The following is an 11,903-nucleotide window of genomic DNA, read 5'->3' as shown; positions in this document are numbered from 1 at the left end:
GGTTCTTCCTCAGTTGCCACATTTGTCATAGAAGGTTTTCCTTTCCCAGGAAATATGATATTCACTTTAAACATTATATTTTCTTCACAGTTATAACAAAATTCTTTGTTTTGTATAGGCTCAAAGCGTTTTTCTCAAGATGTTATGGAAAAGTTAATGTTGGTATTGGCACATCTCTTTGGAAGAAGATATCTTCCAGCAAAGTTCCAAGACACCACTCTAACGTTTCATCAGTCCAAGGTAAAATATCTGACTCTAATGAAATTTCACAGTTAAGAACATTAAATAGGCTCTATCAAAAGTTGACTTTTATAAACCTAGGATAGGTAATTTGCATTGTAAAATAATTCTTTTACATTAGTGTGCTAGCCAGTATATAATTTGGAAATCTGCTTCTACAAATACAACAAAAGGTTAAATACCATGAGGAAAAATAGCTATCAAAATCTAATTATATGTTTCACTTTATCAAGTACTCATCAAATTACAGCATTAAGTAGCCTCAAAAATGTGTGAATAATTATGCATGCACCTGAAATAGCCTTGCCCATCTTGGAATAACCAGTATTGCTGTCTCTTTACCTTCAGGCAGCACTGTGGGCAAGCAGCAAGTATATACTAGGTAACCTCAGAGAAAAGGCACTGTGGAGCACCAAGTCAAGATTTGACTTTTATTGCCCGATATTCTGCTGAATTATACATCTGTGCCCTCACAGAATGCCCTCCATACCAAGGCCCACAGCCTTAGTGCTTGACCTATCATCACACATTTTTATCACAAGTGCATCCTTGAAATCTTATTACCTTTATTAATATAAAGGAGAACTTTTATTGATTCCATGGGTACAGTTCCAACAGGCCCATACCACTTCCCTCACTTCTCTGCAGGAGTGTTATTTCTTTAATCGATCAACTCAAGTAAATTTTCACTCAACTTAGAAAAGTCTGTATGTCAATTAAAAAGAAAGTCATTACAAATACAATAAAAGGTTCAGAGTATAGGGCTGCATCTTTTAAAAGTGACTGGAGATTATTCTACTTTAAGGTAGGATGTAGTAAATGATCATTATCCCTACTGCAACAAAGAACTACAGGAAGATGACAGCTGGATGCACTGACACTACCTTGGCAGGAACTTTTCCAAGGTGTGGTAGTTTCCACCTCAGGGAACTTGCCAATTCTGGACATGCATTGACATTTAGATTCAACATTTGCACAGTGTCATTCCAAGAGATTTTTCAATGCCCAGTATAGTTTTTAGTGACTACATAGCACTGGAATAACATGTTAAAAATTTGAAAGGAAAAACACAGTAAGCTTTTGCCATGAGGTATTTAGTAACAATTCTGTGGAAATTTTGGGGTGCCACAACAAAAGGCTCTTAAACATAGATTAGAATTCCTGAAGTTTAAGCATTTGTAAATGAAAAATAACTTTTAAAGTGAAGCATTTCCGTCTGTCTCTATGAATAAACTAATAAAAATTCCATGTACTATAGGTGAGGGTTGTCCATTTCAAAATTAAAAAAAAAAAGAATGAAAATGCAGGAGTGTATGAAGTAATTGGAAAGGACAGTGTGTAGACAGATGTAAATCCATATATACTATATCCGAAAATAATTGCAAAATGTTATGAAATATGAAATACATGTAGCACTAAAACTCATGGCAATCATAATCCAGAAGTTAATGAGATTAAACAGACTTAAAATTTTTCAGGTTTGGAAAGAATTAGGACAAATGAAAGACTAGAAAATAATGTACAAAGAATGTTAAGACAAGGCAAGACCAGAATGAAAACGAAGAAAGAGGGAGAAGGAATATATAACCATAAGTCCCAAATAGAAAGCAAATAGTAAAGCAGAAAACTCAACTGTTTATGTGGTTACATTATATGCACATGTGCAAAATATACTAGACACTAAGAATTTAGAGTGTATCTTTTTTTAAGATTTAATTATTTTTAATTGGAAAGTCCAATATAGAGAGAGGAGGAGAGACAGAGGATGATGTTCTGTCTGATGATCCACTCCTCAAGAAACTGCAACAGCCAGAGCTGAGCTGATCCAAAGCCCAGAGCTCGTGTCTCCTCCAGGTCTCGGGTCTCCCACGTGGATGCGGGTCCCAAGGCTTTGGGCCATCCACCTATGAATCTAAGAAGGATACAAAGGTTCAGAATACAATATTCTTTGGGAAAACACAGAGAAAGGAAACATTTGCCCTTTTTAAGAGCAAAAGTTAATTACAAAAAGGAAAATTAAAGATGTATCTCTTTCAGGAATTTAAGTGGGCAACTAAGAAAATATACAAACTAACATAACCCTCACCACCAAGTGAGGTTTATTCTACCAGTGGTTTTAACTTGTTGCTTGATCTGCAAATGTGTCATTAATCCTTTAAAATTGTCACAAGATCACTTGAGAACATACAACTATTTTTGCATAGTTTTAATTAAGTCATATCAAACAACTTTTAAAATTAAAAATTGTAAAAGGCAAGGAGAGGTGCATAGGGGAAGATAGGGCTGAAGCTAGGAGCTCTAAATTCAATTCAGCTCTCTCATGAGTGACAGGAACTCAATACTTGCACCATCACTGCTGCCTCTCAGGGAATATATTAGTCAGAAACTAGATTCAAGAACTGAAGTTGCAAACTCAAGCACAGGCACTCCATTGTGGGATCCAAGCACTTTTGTGTCTTAACCAGTAGGCAAAATGCCTGCCCTATAAATGCAAAGAGAAACAAAAATGAATTTTACCTCAAATTTACCAATGAAAGAATGGAACAATGCATCACTGACTGAGCAGATGACAGTAGAATTCCGTTGTAATGTTTTTTACTGTTCTACCTAAGATTGAGTTGTCAAGGAATCTAAGCACATCTTTCTGAACATGTCTAACCTATAGGTATTCCTTGAGGATCTCCCAAAAGATTTCAGTGATGCTTTACATGAGTATAACATGAATGTTACAAAGGACTTTACATCTTTCCTACTAATGGTTTCCAAATTCGCTGATATGAAACAGGAATACGAACTCCCATTATCAAAAATCAGTAAGTATATTTTGTCTCCATTCTGGAACAACTTGAAAAATACAGTCTTGCATAACAGCACTTTAGTCCAGGAGAAGAGAAAAATCCCAGGAATGTCACTGGAATGAGGGCATCCCATTTGCTCTCCAATGTTAGAAATGGTGATACTTAGAAGTTAGCAGGACAAGGACAATGAAACCAAATGGAGTCATTTATAAAAAATGTTGATTAAAGGTTGCTTTGGTTTCAAACCTGAAAAAACTGTTATGTTAAGACAAATTAAGGGCTCATCCTGACACTTACTACCATGAGGGAAGGTGTTCATGAGCATAGACTCTAGATTCCTTCCCAGATCCAAGTCTGTTCTAATCTGTTCTAGTCTGATTAGTTTGAGACTTTGGAGAAGAAAAATCAATAGTTGTTTTCTCAACTGATATATGAGAAAGGAAGTAACATCTACTTGGTATTGGTGAGCTTTGAAGGATCAAGTTAATATACATAACTATATTAAGATAGGGCTTGGCATGAAGCAAACAAGATTCATACATGTTTCCTTTTCTTTTATGTGAACTAACACATGGATGCTTTCTGGGAAAAAACAAAAAGGGAACAGATATTGAGCTGTGGATGGCAACTTTGTTCACTGTACCTCACATCACCAGTGGGGAAAATTCAAGTAGAGGGAAACAGGTAGCTTTCTGGGCCCTGATAAAATAGAAAAGAACATGAAAAAACCAAGCAATAGTGGTGGAACACTGGAAGCTCACAAAGTAGAGGAGTTGGGAACATGTGAATGCTTTGTCTCCAGGACAAACTGGAACTCAATTTGGATGTGTGATCTAGTGCATTATCAAAGCATGACTAGAAAACTGTATTCTTCTCATGCCATTTCCAAACCTGTATGTAGTGGCAGCCTAAGACTTCCTATCTAGAAAGATTCTGAGGCTAACTGTGAGTTCAGTGGTGGGAAGTAACAAGATAATGACAATTCTCAGCTATGGTAGAATTTAGTCTTGTATTCCTATCGATCCAAAGTCACTAAAATAAAATAAATTTTATCTAATAATGATACTGACAATTTGTTGAGTGTATTCACTCCCAAGCCATGATGCATATTTTATTGAGATGGCTCACATAAAGTTGAGTGGCAGCTCTTGTAAGCACAGTCTAGGGAAAGTATGAAGGTTTAATAATTTGGCTAATCTTTTTTTAACCAATCCTTCCCAATGTGTCAGATTTCTCAGGTAAAGAATGTGAGGGCTCCCAACTGGTGTCTCACTTGATGAACTGCAAGGAAGGAAGAGCAGCTATCTCACCATTTGCTTGTCTCTCTGGAAACTTTGACAGTGATTTACTTCAAGTACACGATTCAGAACATGTAAGTGAAAAATGTCATGTGTTCATGAAAGACCCAATCTAACGGCTGCCATAGAATAGAATGTTTTAGAAGAATAGGGAATTCTGGCAAGCAAATAATAAACAACTATACTTTACATCAACACATTTTAAAATGTTTTTCTGTATTTTATTTTTATGGTTGTGAAAAATTACTTATAAAGTGGTCTATAGCTAACAATATTGAAAATAATTCAGCCATGGCTGCTCCATGTTGAAAGCAGGAGCCAGGTCTCCATCCAGGACTCCCTTGTGAGAAACAGGGACCCAGGTACTTGAGCCACCACTGCTTCCTTTCAGGGACCATATTAACAGGAAGTTGGATTACAAGTACAAGAGCTGGGTCTCCAACTACGCATGCAGGCACCCCAAGCAACATTTTAACTGCTTTGCCAAATGCCTACCCTTCTCTATGTCAGTATTAAATTCACCATCAATTAAGAGAGAGCTTTAAGGTACAGAGCATGAACTAATTCATAGTTGGGAGTTGTTACTGATGATATTCTTGAGGGCAGGAAAGGGTTGGTTTTTCATCTGACTTGAAAAATCTTGGACTGTGAACATCATTGGGAATGGCATTCCTTTCACCTTTTCTAACTCACTTAATGCAAATGTACTTTCCTAGAGAAAGCTGTACTCTGTTAAAGCTTATTTTTCTTGTATTACTTATATCTTAATGTAATACTAATTATGTGTACTTACATTTTAAGTAGCTTATACACGACCATGCATCACAAAAGCATGGTGAAATGAGCACCCTGTGTTCCTCCATTTCATTTCCTTGTCTTCCTTCTCCTACTCAAAATTTCTGAAACTTTTTCATTCTTTTTTATTAGTTCATGTAAATCATTTTTAATTTTTTCTCACCTTGAACTTCACAAAAAGTGAAAATGTTTTTTGTAATCTGGAAGTTGCTTTTATATACCCAGTGCTGTGATATAGCCATATTGCAGTATGAAGCTCTTCTATTTTTTACTACCTCATATATTTAACAGTGTGAATACAAAACATGCTGCTACTGTATGCTCCAATAAATGTTCAGAGTCTATTTTTGCTATAAATATCTGTTGCACATGTGTGCAATACTCTCTGTTAAGGCTGGGCTTTCTGAGTTAAAGGATTTTCTGTATCAGAAGAGTATTCAAATATTCAACTTTTTAAGCTACTCCCAACTCATTTTAGGATGTTTTTGTGCAAGTTGACAGTCTAGCACATGTTAGGATTAATCTTTACCCTTTCAAATATGGTTTATAAAAAAAGTAATTAGAAATGAGGAGCTGTTTGCTTTCTTTTTTTCCTTTTTTTCCCTTTTTCCCTCTCCCCCTACCTCATATCCTAATGATTGGATTCCAAAGATAGTTGTTCAGTTGAATGATTCTCTTGTGACATATAAGCCTGCACTCTCTGTTACTTTGTTTACAAAGGTATTTTCTGCACCAATAAAGAGAATGATAAAATTCTACGATAGCCCTTTTTCCTAGAAAATCTTCCTATAATTCTAGTGGTAGGATGGAATGTATACATTATAATGCAATGGAGGCCATCATTTTCCTAAGTGGAACTGAGTCATTCTCTGTGCTTGCTTAGGGTGATGCCAGCAGTAACATGTAAAAGACACTCTCTTCTTTTACAATGAAGAGTGTTCCTTAAGAACACTTATTAAAGGAAAGTAGCAATAAGATCCAATACAAAATGTGATAAACTTTCTTTCCACATAAATAACAAACTAGGAAATGTTATTTCTTCAGCTCATTATGCGCACAATTGGTATCAATCACACACAAGCTCCTGTGCTGTGGCCACAGAGATTTGATAGCCAAGGAAGGCGGATTCCACTTGATGCTTACGCACTTGATTTCTACAAACATGGCTCCTTGCTAGGACTGGTCCAGGACAACAGGTATGTGTGCCTTCTGTCTCTATGCCTGTCTCCATTTCCATCTAATAAATACATTTAATCTATTTTAGAAAGAAATCCTAATACTTTAAAATACAAACTATACTAGATCTGTAAAGACATAAGATTTTTAAGTTATGTAGGCATTTTTAAAATAATTATTTCATTTTAAAAGGCAGAGACAGAAATCTTTCATCTGCTGCTTTACTCTCAAGATAGCCGCAACAGCTGGGGATGGGCCAAGCCAAGGTCAAGAGCCAGGAACTCATTCCAGCTCTCTCACCTGAGTGGCATGGATCCAGCCACTTGAGCATTCACCTGCTGCTGCCCAATTTGAGCATCAGTGGGGAGCTGGAAACAGAAATGAAGTTGGGACTCCAATGCAGGCACTCCCATATTGACTACAGAAATGTCATGCAGCATTTTTTTTAAATACACTAATGACAGAGCATAAGAAATTCTGTACTGTTTTAGTGTGTGGCTAATCATCAGAATCTTGGTACTAAGGCCAAGATACTTGTTCAACTTTGAGACATATTCTAAAGATACAGTTTATAGACATTTTTATTTCTTCTACTTGTTCATTAGATTTATAATAATAATACATTAAATATATTATTCATTAATATTAAGCCAATGCTGTCAAATATCTAGCAGGAGTACATATAAAAGTATTTAATTCACGCATGTGAAGCCTAAGTACATGCCAATTGCTTCTGGTTTTTGCTAAGGACACCATTTTCAAAACTAGTAGGCAGGGGTGAACATTCTGCCTACTGGCTAAAATGCTGGCTAAGACATCTCTGTCTCCTATCAAGGGGCTGAGTTAGACACCCAGTGTTGGCTCCTGAATCCACATTCCTGCTAATGTAGACCCAGGCAGGCTGTGGTAATGGCTCAGATAACTGGATTCCGGCCACCCATGTGGCAGGTATTGCAGAAATTCAAGGAATAATCAAGTGAATGGGAGTTCTACCTCTTTGCTCTCAAATAAATAAATATATATTTTTGGAAAATAGTAAGCATAAATGAATATTTCTGGATTGACATGGTAATGGAGCAACTGATCCCAGTTCTGAGCAAAAAGGTGTGGGTAGAGGCGCTGTGTCATATCAAGGCAAGAATTCAATATGCATTTTACATAAAATTTTGAATAATGCTTACTGAATTATGAAATTCAGGAATTCTGACACTACATCTGACTCACTATTGGGCATAAAGCAACAACATCAGTGAGACATTTGATCTTAGTTCTCTTTCACTCTCCTGAGTTTCACTTTTCTAGTTTAGTTTTCTTCTGAGATGGTCAGTCTCCTATGATTATTGGTTATCTTAATGGTAATACTCATGAATTCCTAACCATCATTACTATATCTTAAATTATCATATGGAATTTTGTGGCAGAAATGATTTTGAAAGATGTCTTGACAAGTTCAATACTTGAATATATAAAATATGAAATCTTCATAAATTGCATCATTAATTTTCAATATTTTGTCCAGGCTACATGAAGGAGCAGCTTATACATTACTGAAGGATTTTGGACTCACCATTAAAGCTATCAGGTGTGTTACCATTGAAATGTTGATTTCAAGTTTTTCACTTTAGCTACAATTTGAAAACTTGTAACCTCTTACTCTGAGCCACACTTGGAGGTGCCATCGAGCCTCTTGTGTGCTATACATTTCAGCTCCCCAGACGCCTTTCAGAATTTCTTAGTCCAGCCTTTTGCACTGTTTCTATGATAAACTAAATCTCAAAATCCATCTAGGATTAAGTTCTCTCCAGACCACAGTCTCAGTGACAAGTATCCAGTACCATTAGGCATGGCCTAAAGCTTTGCTGACTCCCCACTAGCACTTAGCATTCTTAATTGATGTGTGCAGCATGTCAGACACACTATGCTTCAGAGGGTCCTTCTAGTTCCATCAGTCCTCTGGTTTATATCCACTTGCACACTCTTGCATCTCTTTCTTCATCCATTGTTTTCTCTCGGATTCATCTATCACCTCTCATCTGGGCTTCTTGTTTTTATCTTTAACTGAAGGTCTGAACAGGACCAAATTTCATGAAGATTCCCCTATCCACTGGCTCTGTGTGACTTAGTTAAATTTCAGGTAAAAGGCATCCTCCAGCATACAGACACTTCAATAGTTGATAGGCATTTCTTTGTCCTTTCAGTTCCTTTTACACTTTCATTATCAAATGCTTTTAAATTGTAAGTGACCTGTTTATTCCTTTGAATTGAGTCAAATACAGAGAGTAGAATTTAGGGATACTGTAGAAGGCAACTGTTTTGCCTACTTCTAGATAGAATGTTCTCCTTTAGTGCATAGTTACACAAGTTATAATCTCCACAGAAGCCCAAGAAATGCCAGAGATTTTGGAGTTGTTTCAGAAGCTGGACTAAGGAAATCATTCATCCATGCATTTACCGAACAAGTGATTTTTAAAAAAGAAAACCCTTATCATCACCATCCCTGAATCAACTCAGCTGCATTGCTTATTCCTTAAGATTTTATCTATTTGAAAGGCATAGTGAAAGAGAGAAAAACAGAAAAAAAAGATCTTCCATCCACTGGTTCACTCCCATGGCCAGAGCTAGACCAGGCTAAAGTCAGGAACATAGAACTTCATCCTAATTTACCATGTGGGTAGCAGGGGCCCAAGTGCCTGAGCAATCTCCCACTGCCCTCCTGTGCACATTAGTCAGCAACTGGACCAGAAGGCACAGAGCCAGGACTCGAACCAGTACTCTGATATGCCAGCTGTAAGTGGCAGCTTAATGCTCTGTGGCAGAATAGTAGCTCAGCATTGTGTACTCCTGCATTTATTTTTTGAGAGGTGGGGAGGGGGTTACTTGTTCATTAATTTCTTAGTAACATAAGAGCATAAACCAACACAGCTGCATAGATTTAGTTCTAAAAGTTACACACCTGAAATGGGTCCCCCTTGTGCCAACATTAGATGTTATCAGGGCTGCCTTCCTTTCTGGAGGCTCCAAGACATGATCTGTTTCACTGCCCTTTCCAACTTCTAAAGACTGCTGCAATTTCTTGGCTAGCACCCTCTTCATCTTCAGAGCCAGCAGTGTCACACTGCCACATTCTGATAAGAACTCTCTCCTGTCTGTCTTTTCTGTCTACAAAGACCTTTGAGAGATTACAATGGGTCTCTCCCATATAACCCAGGATAATCTCCGCATCTTATTTAGCTGGGAGCAGCTGCAGTTCCATCTGCAAGTATAATTCCTCTACTGCTTTCCCAGACCACAAGCAGGGAGTTGGAAGGGAAGTGGAGCAGCTGGGACTCAAAACAGCACCCATATGGGATTCCAGCACTTGAAATGTGAGGATTTAACCACTAGGCTTGTCATGGAATGAAGCCTAATCATAGGTCCCCATGGGACTAGGGAATAGACCTCATTCACGCACTATTATTTACTTACCAATTTGTTTGCTCGCAGATCTAGGTAAGGAAAAAATGTTTTCCTCCTCATAGAGATAGGTGGTGAACTGTGGGTTCTGGCATATGATGTACAAAGTGGCAAACAACAACACCACAAAGTAATGGCTCTAAGAGATGTATGCAGAAATGAGGAAGGGCCAAGTTATGTGGGATTTCTTGGCCTTTCAAGTTCTGTTCATGATAGACAGGGAGAGAACCTGCATGGGTTTTGTAGCTTTATCTTTTCTTTTTTTTTTTTTTTCAATGCAAGGTATTTTGAAATAAATGTTTCTTATTTTGCTAGCATTATTTTGCCAATTGATAGTGTTTGCTTCTGCCAAGGAAAGCCCTTCTTATGATATTCAGCTTCAATGAAATAGGTGCTGAATAAGTTTTTTTCTCCTATTGCAGTGTTGCCCTGCGTGAACTGTGTGAAAATGAAGATGACAATGTTGTCTTAGCATTTGAACAATTGAGTGAAACCTTTTTTGAAAAATTTAATAAAGTTTGAAGACAGAACCTGGGTAAGTCATTTAAAATATCACCCTAGGAGCTTCAGGGTTTAGGGTTTAAGTGCAAGGTTTCAGAGGGTAAGCAATGGTTAGCAGATGCAGCATATTCTCTAAAGAGCGCTCTTGGATAAAACTTCCAGTACATCTGAACCTGGTTTCTTTATCAGTGAGGTTATTACTTATTATCTTTGAGGATTAGGTGAGAAAACACAACAATTTTGTATGTAATTGAAGAAATTCTCTACTCTGCATAGCCAAAACAAATACTATTTTATTTGTAGTAGTAGTTTTTCTTAAGCGTCAAAATTTGTAAACCTATTTGAGGTTAGAAAAAAATTCTGAAGTAACTTGAAGGTGAAAAATCCTCTCTTCCAACATTACTGAATTCTATGACTTAAGACATTCTGTTATTGAACTAGTACCTCTTTGTAAATAGAAATTAGTTTTTAATATGTAAATGACAGTTTAGGTATAAATCTTGTTATGTTTTAAAGGAAAACATACAGTAAATGATTTATTTTACTTTTATCGTAAAAAAAAAAAGTGACATAGAAATGTCCAAGAAGTAAAATGGGCTTAATCTACAATCATTGATCTCACTGATTTCAATCCAGCAATCTTTGTGCAATGACCTAAGCTTATAGCTTCATGCAGCTCAGGTCTACTTGCCCTCTTTATTCTTGGTTCTAGGATTTATTCTGGACCCTAAATTTGAATGAAGAACCTTTCCTGTGCGGAGCAAGCAGTCCTTTCCTTCTAGCCAGAGCACCCACTGAAGGCTGATTTTTTTTTTTTTAAGATGTATTTATTTTTACTAGAAATTCAAGTAACCTGGTACCACAACAGAGGACGAAGAACAGAACAAATTGATCATCTACCCCAGCCGTGTGTTGGCAGTGAAAATCTGGGCAAACTGAGACTTTAAGGTGGACTACGTCAGCCAGTGGATTCTGGAGAGATTTCATTGTGCTTGGAATGGCGAGACTGGCAGCAATTCAGAACAGCTGAACTATCAAAACAACTTGAGCAGCACGCTCCACGTCTGAGACCTGGGATGAGTGGGAGGTTGGGTGGGGCTTCTCCCTTTATCTCCCCTCTTACACCAGATACAGAAAAAAAAAATGTGGAAACAACATCTTACCCTCTTTCCTGTAGCCCTTGACCCTTTGTGTCCTAATCAACTTTGTAAAGATTATCAAAATAAAATAATAATTTTTTAAAAAGGCAGATGAACAGAGAGGAGGAGAGACAGACAAATCTTCCATCACTGATTCACTCCCCAAGTGGCCGCAATGACCAGAGCTGAACCAATCTGAAGCCAAGAGCCAAGTGCTTCCTCCAGATCTTCCACAAGGGTGCAGGATCCCAGGCTTTGGGCCATCCTCAACTGCTTTCCCAGGCCACAAGCAGGGAGCTGGGTGGGAAGTGGAGTAGCTGGGACACAAGATCTTCCTCTTCGTCTCTCCTCCTCTCTGTATATCTGATGTTCGAATAATAAATATTAAAAAAAAAAACTACACAATAGTGATGCATTTTTACACTTCATGCATTTTCATGAATCTTACTGAAATATGAAAATCCTTTTTCCATATAATTTAGCCAATCTGGCTTCCTAGGTTT

General features: G+C 37.3%; 1 protein-coding gene across 1 annotated transcript in view; it reads left to right on the top strand.

Moving 5' to 3' along the window:
* Positions 1-11,142, top strand: part of LOC121146452 (probable ATP-dependent RNA helicase DDX60) — a 79,175-nt gene extending 68,033 nt beyond the window's left edge. The window contains exons 33-39 of the mRNA XM_040965845.1: positions 119-240; positions 2,906-3,053; positions 4,268-4,410; positions 6,176-6,327; positions 7,827-7,889; positions 10,183-10,295; positions 11,102-11,142. Coding sequence (XP_040821779.1) covers positions 119-240; positions 2,906-3,053; positions 4,268-4,410; positions 6,176-6,327; positions 7,827-7,889; positions 10,183-10,282 — 728 coding nt within the window. The 3' untranslated portion in view covers positions 10,283-10,295; positions 11,102-11,142. The remainder of the gene's footprint in view (positions 1-118; positions 241-2,905; positions 3,054-4,267; positions 4,411-6,175; positions 6,328-7,826; positions 7,890-10,182; positions 10,296-11,101) is intronic.
* The last annotated feature ends 761 nt before the right edge of the window (positions 11,143-11,903 follow it).

Source organism: Ochotona curzoniae, unplaced genomic scaffold (genome assembly GCF_017591425.1).
Source record: "Ochotona curzoniae isolate NIBS_2020 unplaced genomic scaffold, NIBS_Ocur_1.0 scaffold_4505, whole genome shotgun sequence".
NCBI lineage: Eukaryota > Metazoa > Chordata > Mammalia > Lagomorpha > Ochotonidae > Ochotona > Ochotona curzoniae.
This window is presented reverse-complemented; position numbering and strand designations above follow the sequence as displayed.